The sequence below is a fragment of the Bubalus bubalis genome, chromosome 1, assembly GCF_019923935.1.
Source record: "Bubalus bubalis isolate 160015118507 breed Murrah chromosome 1, NDDB_SH_1, whole genome shotgun sequence".
Taxonomy (NCBI): domain Eukaryota; kingdom Metazoa; phylum Chordata; class Mammalia; order Artiodactyla; family Bovidae; genus Bubalus; species Bubalus bubalis.
The window spans coordinates 131,792,264-131,808,146 of record NC_059157.1 but is presented as its reverse complement, the minus strand read 5'-3'; the positions used below and the strand labels follow the sequence as shown (position 1 = coordinate 131,808,146).

At 36.4% G+C, this 15,883-nt stretch overlaps 2 protein-coding genes across 4 annotated transcripts in view; one reads left to right on the top strand and one right to left on the bottom strand.

Moving 5' to 3' along the window:
• The first annotated feature begins 710 nt into the window (after positions 1-710).
• Positions 711-10,483, top strand: TTC14 (tetratricopeptide repeat domain 14). Of its 3 annotated transcripts, none has more exons than XM_006050987.3 (12): positions 712-1,032; positions 1,494-1,618; positions 1,718-1,917; positions 2,833-2,917; positions 3,015-3,144; positions 3,473-3,628; positions 4,036-4,107; positions 4,514-4,633; positions 4,738-4,860; positions 7,007-7,124; positions 8,035-8,144; positions 8,943-10,483. In XM_006050987.3, exons 1-12 carry the CDS (start codon positions 872-874, stop codon positions 9,859-9,861), a joined length of 2,319 nt encoding a protein of 772 aa, XP_006051049.1. In that variant the 5' UTR covers positions 712-871; the 3' UTR covers positions 9,862-10,483. The 3 variants fall into 3 exon arrangements, 2 of the variants coding, with proteins under 2 accessions (XP_006051049.1, XP_025143667.1); XM_025287882.2 differs by having other exon boundaries at positions 1,014-1,127; XR_326857.3 differs by lacking the exon at positions 8,943-10,483 and having other exon boundaries at positions 711-1,032; positions 7,007-7,593; positions 8,035-8,063.
• A 1,886-nt stretch (positions 10,484-12,369) lies between these two features.
• Positions 12,370-15,883, bottom strand: part of CCDC39 (coiled-coil domain containing 39) — a 52,209-nt gene continuing 48,695 nt past the window's right edge. The window contains exon 20 of the mRNA XM_006050989.4: positions 12,370-13,299. Coding sequence (XP_006051051.3) covers positions 13,146-13,299 — 154 coding nt within the window. The 3' untranslated portion in view covers positions 12,370-13,145. The remainder of the gene's footprint in view (positions 13,300-15,883) is intronic.

Here is a 15,883-nt window from a genome sequence, read left to right as displayed (position 1 = left end):
GCTTCCCAGGTAGCTAGTGGGTAAAAAAATCCGCCTGCCAACACAGTAGAGGGGGTTCGATCCCTGTGTGGGGAAGATCCCTGAAGAAGGAAATCGCAACCCACTCCAGTATTCTTGCCTGGAAAATTCCATGGCCAGAGGAGCACGGAGGGCTACAGTCCCTTGGGTCGCAAAAAAAGTCCGACACGATTTAGCGACTAAAGAACAAAACAAAATACGCATATGTCTAGGCATTAAAGTCATTCTGGTTTTAACTCTAAAATCACTAACAGTGAACAGGGTACGGCTAGAAAACACAACTCCAGGGTTTAATAAATGTTAATATTCTTCCTTTCTTCTGCCCTACCGCCTAACAGGAAGTCTCCCAGAGCAGTCGTTTTAATGCGGTTATGCCTGAGGCATAGATACTTATCCAGCGATAACTCCAAGGTAAGCAACTTTGTAACCGTTCAGGGTTCTCTTCCTGACACTGGCACTTAGAAGCGCCTCGCTAAACACAAGGATGAATTATTATTTACCACAGATTAGAGCTTGGGCCATTTCAATGTAATAACGCCACAGAAATTTTAAAACGAAAACTTGTTACACACTTCACTACCTCAGAGCCACAACCGGCCCTAAACTCCGGAAAATCTTGCCCCAATCCTCCCGGCTTCCGTAATCCCGCTCAATTTCGCGATACCAAAACTGCGCTCCGCAGCACCGCCGCTGGGGGCGGTTCCAGAACACTTCCGGGAGGCCACACTGGAGGTGTCTGCGATGTGTGCTTCCGGCGGCTTCCAGGCCGCTTCCTTAGCCTCCACGACTACGGCCTGAAGTAGTGGGCACTGAACCGGGAGCTGCTGGCCTTTGGTCACGACAGTCTCTAGCCATGGACCGAGACCTCTTGCGGCAGTCACTAAATTTCCACGGCCCGTCTTTGCTCTCGCTGCTCCGGAGCGAACAGCAGGACAACCCGCACTTCCGGAGCCTCCTGGGGTCGGTGGCCGACCCTGCCCGGGGCCCGCCGGGCCAGCAGCAGTTACCGGGCAGGTAATGGGACGGCGGCGCCGCTGCGAGACGGGAGAGGGGACGCAGTTCCGGACTTCATTACCGCAGTCCGGCTGCTGAGCCGAGGCTGTGTGCACGTGAGGACTACGGCGCCGGTTTCGAGGGCAGGATGGAGGAGGGTACCTTCTCCCTGATGTGGGCAATGCGGGATGTGGGTTGAACTTTTAAATCGAGTACGGCCACCAGAGGCGCGGATTCTTTAGCTAAAATCCTTTGGGCTTGTGTATATCTGGAACAGCGCGGCTGTGTTTTTAAGTTTCCGCGCCCTCCATCTACGGACTGGCGTATGAGGGGATCCCTGGTTAAAACTTTTTTTCGGAGGATGTATGGCCAAGAGCTTAGGATGGTCACGATTGGGCGATGCAAGCAGAGAGCAGAAGCTTGTACGTACTAAAAAGTTTTGCAGAAAAACCAGTTTTCATAAATTTTGTTTTCTTTTTAAGAAAAGAGAGGAGAGTTGACAACATTGAAATACAAAAATTCATTTCCAAAAAAGCGGATCTGCTTTTTGCACTTTCCTGGAAATCAGATGCACCTACAACTGCTGAAGTTAGTGAAGACAATGATGGTGTGTTTAGTCTTAAAATTGTTGCGTTTTGGTTTAACAGCACTTTGATGAAGCAGAACACAGAGCTGTTGTTAGTAATTTTGTTACTTATTTTTTCAGATTATTATGCAGTCATGCCACCGTTAGAGCAATTCATGGATATACCTACTATGGACCGGAGAGAGCTGTTTTTTCGAGATATTGAGCGTGGTGATATAGTGATTGGAAGAATTAGTTCCATTCGGGAATTTGGGTTTTTCATAGTGTTGATTTGTTTAGGCAGTGGCATTATGAGAGATATATCCCACTTAGAAATCACAGTAAGTTACTCACCTTTTAGTTATTTGATTGTTTTTGATAAAAATGTCATCTCAGTGCAAAAATTATATCTTTTCATCCAGCTGTAATTAAGTGTACTCTGCAGACCTAGTTTTGAGAATTAAATAAGTATTAATAGAAAATTTAAGTACTTTTTTACTTTTTAAAAAAATTATTAGCAGTAATAAAATTAGTTTCTGCCACTGTTTCTAGTTTGGGGGGGTTGGTCCTTTGGCTGGCAGAAGTGGGTCCTGTTTTAAATGCTCAGTTATTAGTGGACCTGGTGAGATTAGTTAGTAGCCTGGGTTATCGTCTAGCTGAAAAGTCTTTAATTATTTAGTATTCAGCATTAGATACTTGCATGTGGATAATTTAGAAACAAATTCCTGTCTTTTTCTGTATATTTCCAATAATTAAGTGATGTGTACATCATGATACTTTGCCCAAGGTGAATAGATCTAAATTTGAAATACACTATGTCTCTTTAATTTGAAAGGTTTGGTATTGTCTATTGAAACAGATAGAGAGGGAAGAAAACCAGAAGATACCGCAAACTTGATAACACACCCAAACCTAGAAGAATTCACATTTCATTTTCTTGGAAGTCTCCTACTTTCTGGACACATTTTAGTTTTATATTTAATAAGCACAAAATATCTTTTTGTTTCATCATGCATACTTATATTCAGTTTCTAAAACTAATTGCAAGTTTGATGAGAGTTTAGCTTTGACCTGAACCAGAAAACTTTTTTTATTTATGTTTGGGCACAGAAATGTAAATTTAGAATCTAGCGTGCTAGTTGTTTTCTTAATATTCCTGTCAAGTCTTAGCTGTTTATACTGAACCGCTAGAAAAAAGAAGACACTTCTCCCTGAAGAATAGAATGTCTAGTGTTTTACAGTGCTTCTCATTGCAGGCTCTATGTCCGCTAAGAGACGTGCCTTCAATGAGTAACCATGGGGATCCTTTATCATATTACCAAACTGGTGACATCATTCGAGGTGATCAGTTTCCTCATATTAGTAAAAAAAGTAACTGGTCATGTTTATGTTAGTTTGCGTTGCTTTGCTAATCAACTTAATTTTCTTATTTTTTAAGCTGGAATCAAGGATATTGACAGATACCATGAAAAGCTTGCAGTGTCTCTATATAGCTCATCTCTTCCACCACACCTATCTGGTATTAAATTAGGTGTGATTAGTTCTGAAGAACTTCCTTTGTACTACAGGTAATTTTATCCACATTGTCTCAACAAGTTAATTGCAAAACAGTTTCTTGGCTAAAAAATTGAAAATTTTGCCCAACTTCTAACAAGAAAGTAGAATTCTAATTTCTCTTATTTCAAAATATGCTAATTTTATTTTTATAACCCATAAATCGGTTCAAACTTGGTAAAAGGAACCAAATCATAATTGCCACACTTTCATGTACAAAAATGGTCTGAGTATTTAAATCCTATATAATAATGTTATTTCCATAATGAAAAGGGGACACGCTGTTTAATTGTGTTAATCATCTTTATATTTTGTGGGTTTTTTTGTTTTTTTTTTTTTAAGGAAAAGCGTTGAACTAAATAGCAATTCTTTGGAATCCTATGAGAATATCATGCAGAGTTCTTTGGGATTTGTTAATCCAGGAGTAGTTGAATTCCTTTTAGGAAAACTAGGAATAGATGAATCTAATCCACCATCTTTAATGAGAGGCCTTCAAAGGTATAGTAAATCAGTATTTGTTCTGTTAAGTGGTGAGGTCTGTGGTGCTGATGTGAGAAGCTGCATAACTGAAGAACATAGTTGATTATCCTACGCTTGGTGGCAGCAACATGCCAAGATTTGAATGAACTAGGTTATCCCTTCTCCTTCTGGAGTGGAGTCTTAACAGTGATTGATGTGTGCCGTGTGACCAGGTAGATGCAGAAAAAATTTATAAGATGCAGAAAGTTTATAAGAATTTCATGTATATGCTAAAGGAAAATACTTTTTAATAATAATAGTCATTCCTGAGAGTTCAAAAATTTTGCAGTATAAATGGGAATACAAATTTCTTGCTTGAGATTCAGTTTTTATCTGTCAGGTAAAGTGAGATGTAGTTACAGTTTGACTTTTATTTTCTTTAATAGCAAAAATTTCTCTGAGGATGATTTTGCTTCTGCGTTAAGAAAGAAGCAGTCTGCATCATGGGCTTTAAAATGGTATGAAGATTTTGTCATTCAACAATTGCATTATTTAACCTAATAGGTTAGGTTAAGGCAAGCATGCTTATGTCATCTTTAAGACTAAATTTATAAATGAATTTAAATGATACCTTTTTGAGATTAGCTTTTTTATAGATATAAATGCTACTATGTTGTAAACTTTAAAGATTTACATTTTAGCTAATATTTTTTAAATTTTGTTAAAAAGGAATTAGTATATTATATCTGGATTTCATAAATATTTGTTACAAAATTATCTAAAGACTCTTTCTTAGTTATACTGAGAATATTGAAGACTAATAACTAATAAATTTGGTTTGCTTTAAAATTTTATTTATGCTAACATTTTGTTTGGATATTCTGTGAAATAATTTGTTATGTATGCTTTAAAATATATTTTTAGTGTGAAGATTGGAGTTGATTATTTTAAGGTTGGACGCCATGTGGATGCTATGAATGAATACAATAAGGCTCTGGAAATAGACAAACAAAATGTGGAAGCTTTGGTAGCTCGTGGAGCATTGTAAGTGGATCATGGGTTTTGAGGAATATTTACAAGATAAATGTATATAAGATTTATGAATAGCTCACAAGATAAATTCCTCTAATTTTGTCTCATATCTATAGATATGCAACAAAAGGAAGTCTAAACAAAGCGATAGAAGATTTTGAACTTGCACTGGAAAACTGTCCAACTCACAGAAATGCAAGAAAATACCTCTGCCAGACACTTGTAGAAAGAGGAGGGCAGTAAGTGTCAGATTTGTTTAATAGTAGAGATCTAATATTTAATAGCCAACTACTATAAAATCTTGAACTTAAAGGAATAGCATCTTGGACTTAGTTCAGATACTCTTAATTTCAGTTTTGATTGAAAATGTTTTTTAAATATAGTCCTTTTTACATTCTCTGATCCTTTTATCCTTCCTTATTATTTACTTTCTTCATGATTGGAGATATTTTAGTGTCTTGAGTTCACTGTTGTGAGTATGTATTTTAATACATAGAAAGTTAATAGGTAAATCTTATGCTGGACACACACCAAAAGTTTTTGTTTAATAGAAATTTCTAACTCATTTCATCATTCTAGTAATTATAATGCCAGAAATACAAATTGAGAACTCTTTAGTTCATTATACATAAGATTTCACTGTTGTAGTCAACTTATTGCTCTACTTTGTCTAATAAAATCCATGAATTTAGATTAAATGAAGAGCAAAACATTAAGAACAAACCCTGTAACCTATATTATACTGTCCTGAGATACTGGCATAGTACTTGGCATAATGACTAACAGACTATTCTAACTTATGAAATATTTTGAAGAAATACAGTATACTTTTAATATAAATACTTTGGTAACATCCTGCTTTAATAATTAAGGGCCAGCATCTTTTTTGCTATCATTTTTTCTTAAATAGAATCATCCCTTTTCTGCTTCATGAATTTGCCAGATCATTACGGTTTGTATGATCATTTCAGAACTCCATATAAATGAAATTTTGCAATGTTTGTGTTTAACTGATAAGAACTTCTACTTGGACCCAAGTGATTGGAGCAGCTTTTTTCTTTCTTACATAGCTTACATAACTGTGCTTAGTTGTTCAGTTGTGTCTGATTCCTTGCAACCCCATGGATTGTAGCCTGCCACGCTCCTCTGTCCTTGGGGATTCTCCAGGCAAGAACACTGGTGTGGGTTGCCATGCCCTGCTCCAGGAGATCTTCCCAATCCAGGGATCAGACCCAGGTCTCCCGCATTGCTGGCAGATTCTTTACCATCTGATCCACCAGGGAAGCCCCTAGGTACATAGCTAGTGCCTCCTTAGATGTGGTTGTCTTACTATTCACATACTCGTGATTTTTAACTCTGTGAATGGCAACACCATCTATCTGGTCATCCAGTCCAGAAATCTTGATCGTCTTTGGCTTGTTCCTTCCTCCCCTCATCCTATCTGACACAGAAGTGATTGCATTGAAACCACTGGGTTTATTCATTTGTTTTAAATTCTGATATTTCACAACATAGACTTGTGAGCATCATCTAATAATGATTATTATCCTTTCTGCAGGCTGGTTGTGATATGTGTGCCTTGGTATTTGTGATGTTAGCAGTAAATTTTCTGGGAAAATTTTTCTGTAGAAAGGAAAACTCTTCATAAACTACTAGGAGAAGCCAGCCTACATAATTCTGTGCTAAAGTTCAAGATCATACTAAATTTCAGAGGGTATCAGTTGATAGTGTGTTTTCACAAATTATACTAAAATGCCACTGCTTGACCTATAATATGGCTTTAATTATCAGTAATGAATTCCTGTTTGTTTTTTTATTTGTTTAATTGAGATACAGTTGATACATAACTTTATGTTGGTTTCAGGTTATGTTCAACACAGGATTCAATTTATGTATATATTGTGAAGAGTTGACCATTGTGTCGGATTAACATTCATCATCACACAGTTATGTTTTTTTTTCTTGTGATGAGAACTTTTAAGATGTACTCTTTTTGCAACTTTCAAATATATAGTATGGTACTAACTATAATCACCATGCTGTATATTACATCCTCAGGACTTTATTTTATACCTGGAAGTTTATAAAATGAATCATTTTCACCCATTTTACCCACCCCCTACCCCACCTCCAGCAACCACCAGTCTATTCTCTGTATCTTTGAGTTCAGTTTCTCTGATTTGTTTTATGTAGTTTTATATTGTCTTTTACAACAACACTAACAAAAAAATAGCAGAAGCACAGTATTGAAGTATTGTTCAATTTGGAAAATAATTTGCTAAACATAGCTTTTCCCTCATGAACTCACATAAGCTTCTGCCCTATATGCATATTTGAGAACTTCTAATTTTTACCAAAAAAGCTAAATTTTCCTTTTGAATTTAGGTTAGAAGAAGAAGAAAAGTTTTTAAATGCTGAAAGTTATTATAAGAAAGCTTTGGCTTTGGATGAAACTTTCAAAGATGCAGAGGATGCTTTGCAGAAGCTTCATATATATATGCAGGTGATTCTTTATTTCCTCTTAGAAATGTAGTCATTTTTAAGATTAATGCCAAAACGTAACTTTCTTCTAGGAAAACTATTCTAGATCACTTAATTATGGCATTACGAAAAGTTTTTTAGATAGAGCTTTTCTTAATTGGGTTTGATATTACTTCATAGTTTTGTTGAGAAAATTCCCATTGCCTGTTTGGTATGCACTTGTCCTTGTAGAATTGTCCTTAGAGCTTTCCTGATGGTTACAAAATTCAGTATTATTACTGTAATTGAGCTAATTATAAAAACCATTCTGAAAAATATTTTATACTGTCTTTTCCTGTAATACTGATGATGATGTTTTCTCATGCATTTTCTTCTGAATTGGACCATTGCTGCTGTGTCTGACATCTGGTGCTGCTCATCCCCATCCTCAAACTGGAAAATGATTTCTTATGTAACCATGCATCCAACTGGGCTGTGCTATTTTTTAAATGGTTTGTATTTGAACATGGTGATTCCCCTCTCAACTCACCATATCGGGATTTCTTCCTTTGAATTTTATTTATAAAATTTGTGTCCTGTTTCAATTTTTAATGGTTTTTTTTAATATATATATATATTTTTTTCATGTATTTTATTTTTTCTCTTTCTTGCACTCTGGGTCATGGGTATCAATGCAATGGCTTCCCTTTTTTTCCATGGAATACCAACTGCAATATGGTCCTCAATACTGTTCTGGCTGTTCAATGATTAATGCCAAACACCTGTGATTAATTTTTATATGTTAAAAATACTTTTTTAATGCTGGATATATGGTGATTTGGGTATACCACATTTGGTTTTGGTTGGGGGGTGGGTTGGTCTTTTGAAAACTGGATTTTATATATTCTGCTATTTTTAACGTGTGGTTTTTTCCGATATCTGGGTTCTAAAAGAAATCTTTGGAATTAAGAGAAAAACAAGCTGAAAAGGAAGAAAAACAGAAAACAAAGAAAATAGAAACAAGTGCAGAAAAGTTGCGTAAGCTCTTAAAAGAGGAAAAAAGGTAAACTATAATATTCAGTATTTTTAAACTTAAAGCAAGTACTCAGTTGAACCAAAGTGCCATTTGGGAGATAAAGTAAGTAAAAAATTACAGTGTTTCAAGTCATAATCAATGATTCTTAGCAAGTATGTGTACCATAAATTTTTCTGTAAAAGAGAGCAAAGGATGGCTAGAGTTCTGAAAAAAAAAGAAAAAAGAATACAAATAAAATGTTATTTTAATTATCTGTATTTTAGGGAGAAATATTTCAAAATTAGAGCAGTAGTTCTCAACTGGGTGTGGTTTCCCATGGGACATTTTTGGTTTTCATAACTGATAGGTCCTACTGGCATCTAGTGGATAGAGGTCAGAGATGCTGCTATACTTAAACAATGATATAGAATTTCCCCACTGCCACCCTACCCTCCCAGCAAAGAGTTATTTGGCCAAAAATGTTAATAGTCCTGAGGTGGTAAAACCATGAACTAGACGTAGCCAAATGTAAAATTTCCAGTTCTCTCCTTTATGTATTCAGATGCTCTTAAATTTTTAAGGTAATTTTAGAAATGTCACTGTGTATTTCAAAAATGATAGATTTGCTTACAGTGACAATTGTCTACACAAGTATTTTTTCCCAAAAGTCACGACTAATGGTAAAATTGGATATTGTAGTAAAAACTAAACTTACTACTATAATTCTTCTATAAGCTGCAAACTTTTATGAAATCTTTAAAGAGAATAAAATAGAACTAAAATCTTTATGGGTAATTAAACATTTTTATACTCAACATATCTGATGAGTTAACTACATTTTTTTAGGCTAAAGAAAAAAAGAAGAAAATCAACTTCTTCTTCTTCGAGTGTTTCTTCTGCTGATGAATCAGTTTCTTCTTCATCATCCTCTTCATCTTCTGGTCACAAAAGGCATAAGAAACATAAGAGGAACCGCTCAGAGTCTTCTCGAAGTTCTAAAAGGCATTCAGCTAAGGCATCCTCAAATCAGATAGATCAGAATAAGAAAGATGAGTGCTTCCCAGTTCCAGCTAATACGTCAGCATCTTTTCTTAACCAAAAACAAGAAGTGGAAAAACTATTGGAAAAGCAGGATAGGTTACCATATCAAAAGAAACAGGTAAAAGAAAAAGATAAATGTTCTTTTTCATCATCTTCTGTTGAAATGCCGGATGATTTTGGAGGTAGGTCTGAAGATCCAAGAGATTTTTATGATAGCTATAAAACTCAGGCAGGTAGTAGCAGAACAGAAAAGCCATATAAATCAGAAAGACATTTTTCCAGTAGAAGAGATTCCTCAGATTCTTTTTATAGGAATTCAGAGGATAAGGTAAAAATGTATGGTTATAGAAGATTTGAAAAAGATATAGAAGGAAGAAAAGAGCACTATAGAAAGTGGGAGCCAGGTTCCACAAGACATGCTACTTCACCAGCAAGCTCAGACTACTCTTGGAAGTCAGGAGAAAAATATAAGAAATCCACTTACTCTGGATCACGTGATCTAAGTAGACATGAGCAAAGATATCAATTAAATAGAAATCAAGGAGAATATGAAAGAGAGGGTAATTACGAGGAGGATATTAAAACAGAGATTCCGGGAGAGGGACTCAATAGCAAAGAGCATTCAGAAGGTGGAGTTAAAAAAAATTTACCTCAAAATTTACTCAATATATTTAATCAGATAGCTGCATTTGAGAAAGAAAAAGGAAATAAGCCAAAAAACTAACATGCCAAGGGTATCCTCAACATTACACTAAAGACTTTTAATAAAATATTTGGATCTTTTAGTAATACAGTCCAGTGCAGAAATCTCTGCTCCTGTGGTTATTTTATTTGTAGACATTATGGAAATCAGTTGCTTTTTATAGTGGTTCTCAAAGTATATTTGTTTCAGTTATAGGTCCCCTTTTCATAGCTTGATTTTTTTTTTTAATGTGTGTATGTTATGTACAGTTATTTCTTATTCTGATGATTTAAACTTCTTCACCTAAAGATAACTCTCAAAGTACTGTTTCTTCATTGTACTATGGTATGTTAGAATTCCTCAGGTTCATCTTATCCTGCTGTTTGAGAACATATTAAATTTGTACATTGAACACTTGGGTCATTTTTATGAAAAATTATTTCATTCTGTTAAAAGCTCTTGACTTTCTAAAGAGATTATTTGAATGTTAAATACCATTTTATAATCATTTGTTTAAAGGTGAATTTTCTTCCATAACATTTTTAAATGGTAGACAGATATGTGTCTTGTCTAATTGACCTCTAAAACCTGATTTAATTAAAATGATTTATGTACCAGATGTTTAAAAGTACATTAGGAATAAAGCCATGAAAGTTGAATAGGGGCCCATTTTGCTCATCTCTCTTTTTTTTTCTTCCTTGCTACAGTGTAGCCCTAAGAAATTTCTTTAAATATTGACAAGACCATACATTCCAGGCATGAATAGATGAGTAGGAAAGAGTCCTTCTGGCAAAAGCAGCAGTGGCAAGTGAAGCACACTATAAATCTGGTCTTCCACTAAGGGAAAGGAAGTTAGGAAACTGTCCTAGTATTGCAAATGTCCAGCTGAGTGTGTTTTTTGATAGCCTAGAGCTGGCTTGCATTTCTGCTTTTCTTCCTAGAGTCTAAATAAATGATTCAGCTGACAGAACCTGGACTTACTCAGAATTAATTTCAGCAACTAGAGCTGAAGAAGGAAGGAACTTGGATCATAATGATTCTTCACAAATTATTAAAAACAGTTTAGATGAGAATAGAGATAGGTATACATAGGAGTCATAGGTGTTTAGAATCTCATAGGCTTTAGAATCTCCAATTCATGCTGACACTGGATGGGTGGGTTGAAGGGTAGCGAGTATCCCCATCTACAAACGTCTAAGTGACAGAGAATGCCAGCAGAAGAAGACACTTAGTCCTTGTTCTGTTTTGGTTCTTGCCAGCAATAAAATACCAAAACTTAATATAACTTAGTTCAGTCCAGTCGCTCAGTCATGTCCGACTCTTGGCGACCCCATGAATTGCAGCACACCAGGCCTCCTGGTCCATCACAAACTCCCGGAGTTCACTCAAACTCATGTCCATCGAGTCGTGATGCCATCCAGCCATCTCATCCTCTGTCATTCCCTTCTCCTCTTGCCCCTAGTCCCTCCCAGCATCAGAGTCTTTTCCAATGAGTCAACTCTTCACATCAGGTGGCCAAAGTAAAGTCTGACACTGTTTCCACTGGCCATCTATTTCCCATGAAGTGATGGGACCAGATGCCATGATCTTAGTTTTCTGAATGTTGAGCTTTAAGGCAAGTTTTTCACTCTTCCTCTTTCACTTTAATCAAGAGACTTTTTAGTTCCTTTTCACTTTGTGCCATAAGGGTGGTGTCATCTGCATAACTGAGGTTATTGATATTTCTCCCAGCCATCTTGATTCCAGCTTGTGCTTCTGGCCCAACGTTTCTCACGATGTACTCTAACTTAACCATTCCACAAATACTGTGCTAGGCTTTGGTTGGTGGCTCAATAATAGAAGCTACTGTGCAATTCTAGGGCTTCCCTGATAGCTCAGTTAGTGAAGAATCTGCCTGCAATGCAGGAGACTCCAGTTCAATTCTTGGGTAGGAAAGATCCGCTGGAGAAGGGATAGGCTACCCACTATGCTATTCTTGGCCTGGAGAATTCCATGGACTGTATAGTCCCATGGGGTCACAAAGAGTCAGACATGACTGAGCAACTTGACATTTTCACTATGCAATTCCAGTGTGTTGGGCCCTGTGCATTTATATAAATTACCTGATTTCAATAAACAATGTAGGTAACTTTTACTGTTTCTATATTATAAATGAGAAAGCATAGAGAAATAACTTTCCCAAGGTCACAGTACTAGTCCCTGCCTGTTTGGAATACACTTCAACTTCCAGGTAATTTGCAAAGTAAAATAGGGCGAAGAATGAGAATTTTGGTGAACATTCAAAGTGATGGTAAGATTAATCAGTTTTTATATTTCACAAATCTCACTGGAATAATGTTTTACAAAAAAACAAACCAGCTTTTTACCCATCTTATTCATTGGACTTGGCTGTGCCTTTTGCTTCCTATTACAAGAAATGACAATAAATACACCAGTGATCCAGAGAATTACTGCCTTTCAGAAGGAATTGCAAGTGACAGTTGTAAACAGTGACAGTTTTTGTAAGAAATACTTTTTCCCAAGATTTGAAGGAGACAGTACTCATTTAAGTATATATATTCTGATACATTTATTTGAAAACCAGTTTTATAACATAGTCATACTTCACCCTCTATTCCAAAGTTCAAAGTGTTGGGCACATGTTATGATAAAAACTGACAAATAACTAATTCTTAATCTGGTAGTCTACGGAAATTTATAGAATTCCTATTGTAAATCTAATTACGCCTGGCTTTCTTTAAACTGCTTATTAAATCAATAATAAGCAATATTATTATTGAAAATATTGAAAACATATTCTTGGTTGTATCTTGAGAGCAGAATCTTCACTATGTTTGACTTCTTTCAAGATCGGAATGGCCTACTTCTAGAAATTTAAGCTCCACTGTTGCCATATAGTGGTTCTCTTTGCTATCAGCTGTTTTCTTGGTGGAGGGAGGGGGAGAGGCAATGCTAAAAGAAGAAACTAACAGGTTTCTTCTCCCAAAGTCTCAGAAATATGTTTCTTTTAATAAATAAAACCTAATTTCAGGATCATCTAGGACAAAAGAATTTTAATAGTGTTGTAAACTATATAGTACAGTAAATCTTTAGAGATCTCTTCCTAAAAGATTCTGTTACATTAGAAGTGAGAAGTTTCATGGCTAGCATGAAGTTTTTACATTTTTCACTGAATAAAACTTTTCTCTGGTCATTTTGTATTTCTAACACTTAGTAGGCCCTATATCAGTCTAAGGCATCCAAAAGTATAGGGTGTGATGTACTATTTTAAACTTAGGAGACTTTTGGTTTTGTGTTTACAACTTGTTCAAGAGAGATTTAAAAGTTTATTTGTTGGTCTTTCTGCTTTTACCAGTACTGGAGGCACTGCTAGCACTAGCTGGTCTGGAAGTGCTGCCGGTTAGTGGAGAGGCTGGGAAGTTCAGCTCTAATACTTTGATTGAAGTCTGAGAAGCAGAAGTGCTTGTACTCTTAGATGACCTACAATAAAACCAGAATTACTATAGGGTAATTCAGAATTTGTATTTTAGTAGAGACCCTCTCATTAATCACAAAGATGCCATAATCCCACAAGTACTTAAAGAGATCAAAAAAGATACATTGTTAAGAGTGCTAATAATGAATTTTAAAAGACCACTAATAGTATCAGGAAATTAAGAAAAAGATGATAAACATAAAGTTTCAAATCAGTAGAAAAATAGTTCTGCAAACATATTTCTATTTAAAAAATGTTGCAACTATAATTTAGAATCATTAGGTATTAAAAGTTTGCCAAAATCATTCAACAAAAGAAGAGGCAAGAAAATTTGAGTGCTGGCAATAGTGATTAAAATGATAGATTATATAATTTGAGCCAAAAAGAAGAAAATGAGGGACCTATTGACAGGATAAAGTGGTGGGATCATTTGAAAAACATAACTATCCATACAATTCTGAATGCTAAGTTTTGAAAGGATGCTTTTACGAAAATACTAGGGTGGAATGGGTGAATTTAACTCAGATGACCATTATATCTACTACTGTGGGCAGGAATCGCTTAGAAGAAATGGAGTAGCCATTATAGTCAACAAGAGTCTGAAATGCAGTGCATGGATGCAATCTCAAAAACGATAGAATGATCTCTGTTCGTTTCCAAGGCAAACCATTCAATATCACGGTAACCCAAGTCTATTCCCTGACCAGTAACGCTGAAGAAGCTGAAGTTGAATGGTTCTATGAAGACCTACAAGACCTTTTAGAACTAACACCCAAAAAAGATGTCCTTTTCATTATAGGGGACTGGAATGCAAAAGTAGGAAGTCAAGAAACACCGGGGGTAACAGGCAAATTTGGCCTTGGAGTACAGAATGAAGGGGGCAAAGACTAATAGAGTTCTGCCAAGAGAATGCACTGGTCATAGCGAACACCCTTTTCCAACAACACAAAAGAAGACTCTACACATGGACATCACCAGATGGCCAACACCGAAATCAGATTGATTATATTCTTTGCAGCCAAAGATGGAGAAGCTCTATACAGTCAGCAAAAACAAGACGGGGAGCAGCTCAGATCATGAACACCTTACTGCCAAATTCAGACTGAAGAAAGCGGGGGAAATCACTAAACCATTCAGGTATGACCTAAATCAAATCCCATATGATTATACAGTGGAAGTGAGAAAGAGATTTAAGGGACTAGATCTGATAGAGTGCCAGATGAACTATGGATGGACGTTCATGACATTGTACAGGAGATGAATCAAGACCATCCCCAGGAAAAGAAATGCAAAATGGCTGTCTGAGGAGGCCTTACAAATAGCTTTGAAAAGAAGAAAAGCAAAAAGCAAAGGAGAAAAGGAAAGATCTAAGCATCTGAATGCAGAGTTCCAAAGAATAACAAGGAGAGATAAGAAAGCCTTCCTCAGCGATCAATGCAAAGAAATAGAGGAAAACAACAGAATGGGAAAGACTAGAGATCTCTTCAAGGAAATTAGAGATACCAAGGGAACATTTCATGCAAAGATGGGCTCAATAAAGGACAGAAATGATATGGACCTGACAGAAGCAGAAGATATTAAGAAGAGGTAGCAAGAATACACAGAAGAACTGTACAAAAAAAGATCTTCACGACTTAGATAATCACGATGGTGTGACCACTCACCTAGAACCAGACATCCTGGAATGTGAAGTCAAGTGGGCCTTAGGAAGCATCACTATAAACAAAGATAGTGGAGGCGATGGAATTCCAATTGAGCTATTTCAAATCCAAAAAGATGCTGTGAAAGTGCTACAGTCAATATGTCAACAAATTTGAAAAACTCAGCAGTGGCCATAGACTGGAAAAGGTCAGTTTTCATTCCAATCCCAAAGAAAGACAATTCCAAAGAATGCTCAAACTACTGCAGAATTGCACTCATATCACACGCTAGCAAAGTAATGCTCAAAATTCTCCAAGCCAGGCTTCAGCAATACATGAACCATGAACTTTCAGGTGTTCAAGCTGGTTTTAGAAAAGACAGAGGAACCAGAGATCAAATTGCCAACATCCGCTGGATCATGGAAAAAGCAAGAGAGTTCCAGAGAAACATCTATTTCTGCTTTGTTGACTATGCCAAAGCCTTTGACTGTGTGGATCACAATCAACTGTGGAAAATTCTTCAAGAGATGGGAATACCAGACCACCTGACCTGCCTCTTGAGAAACCTATATGCAGGTCAGGAAGCAACAGTTAGATCTGGACATGGAACAACAGACTGGTTCCAAATAGGAAAAGGAGTACATCAAGGCTGTATATTGTCACCCTGCTTATTTAACTTATATGCAGAGTACATAATGAGAAACGCTGAGCTGGAAGAAGCACAAGCTGGAGTCAAGATTGCTGGGAGAAATAATAACCTCAGATATGCAGATGATACCAGCCTTATGGCAGAAAGTGAAGAAGAACTAAAGAGCCTCTTGATGAAAATGAAAGAGGAGAGTGAAAAAGTTGGCTTAAAGCTCAACATTCAGAAAACTAAGATCATGGCATCTGGTCCATCATTTCCCAGCAAATAGATGGGAAACAGTGGCTAACTTTATTTTGGGGG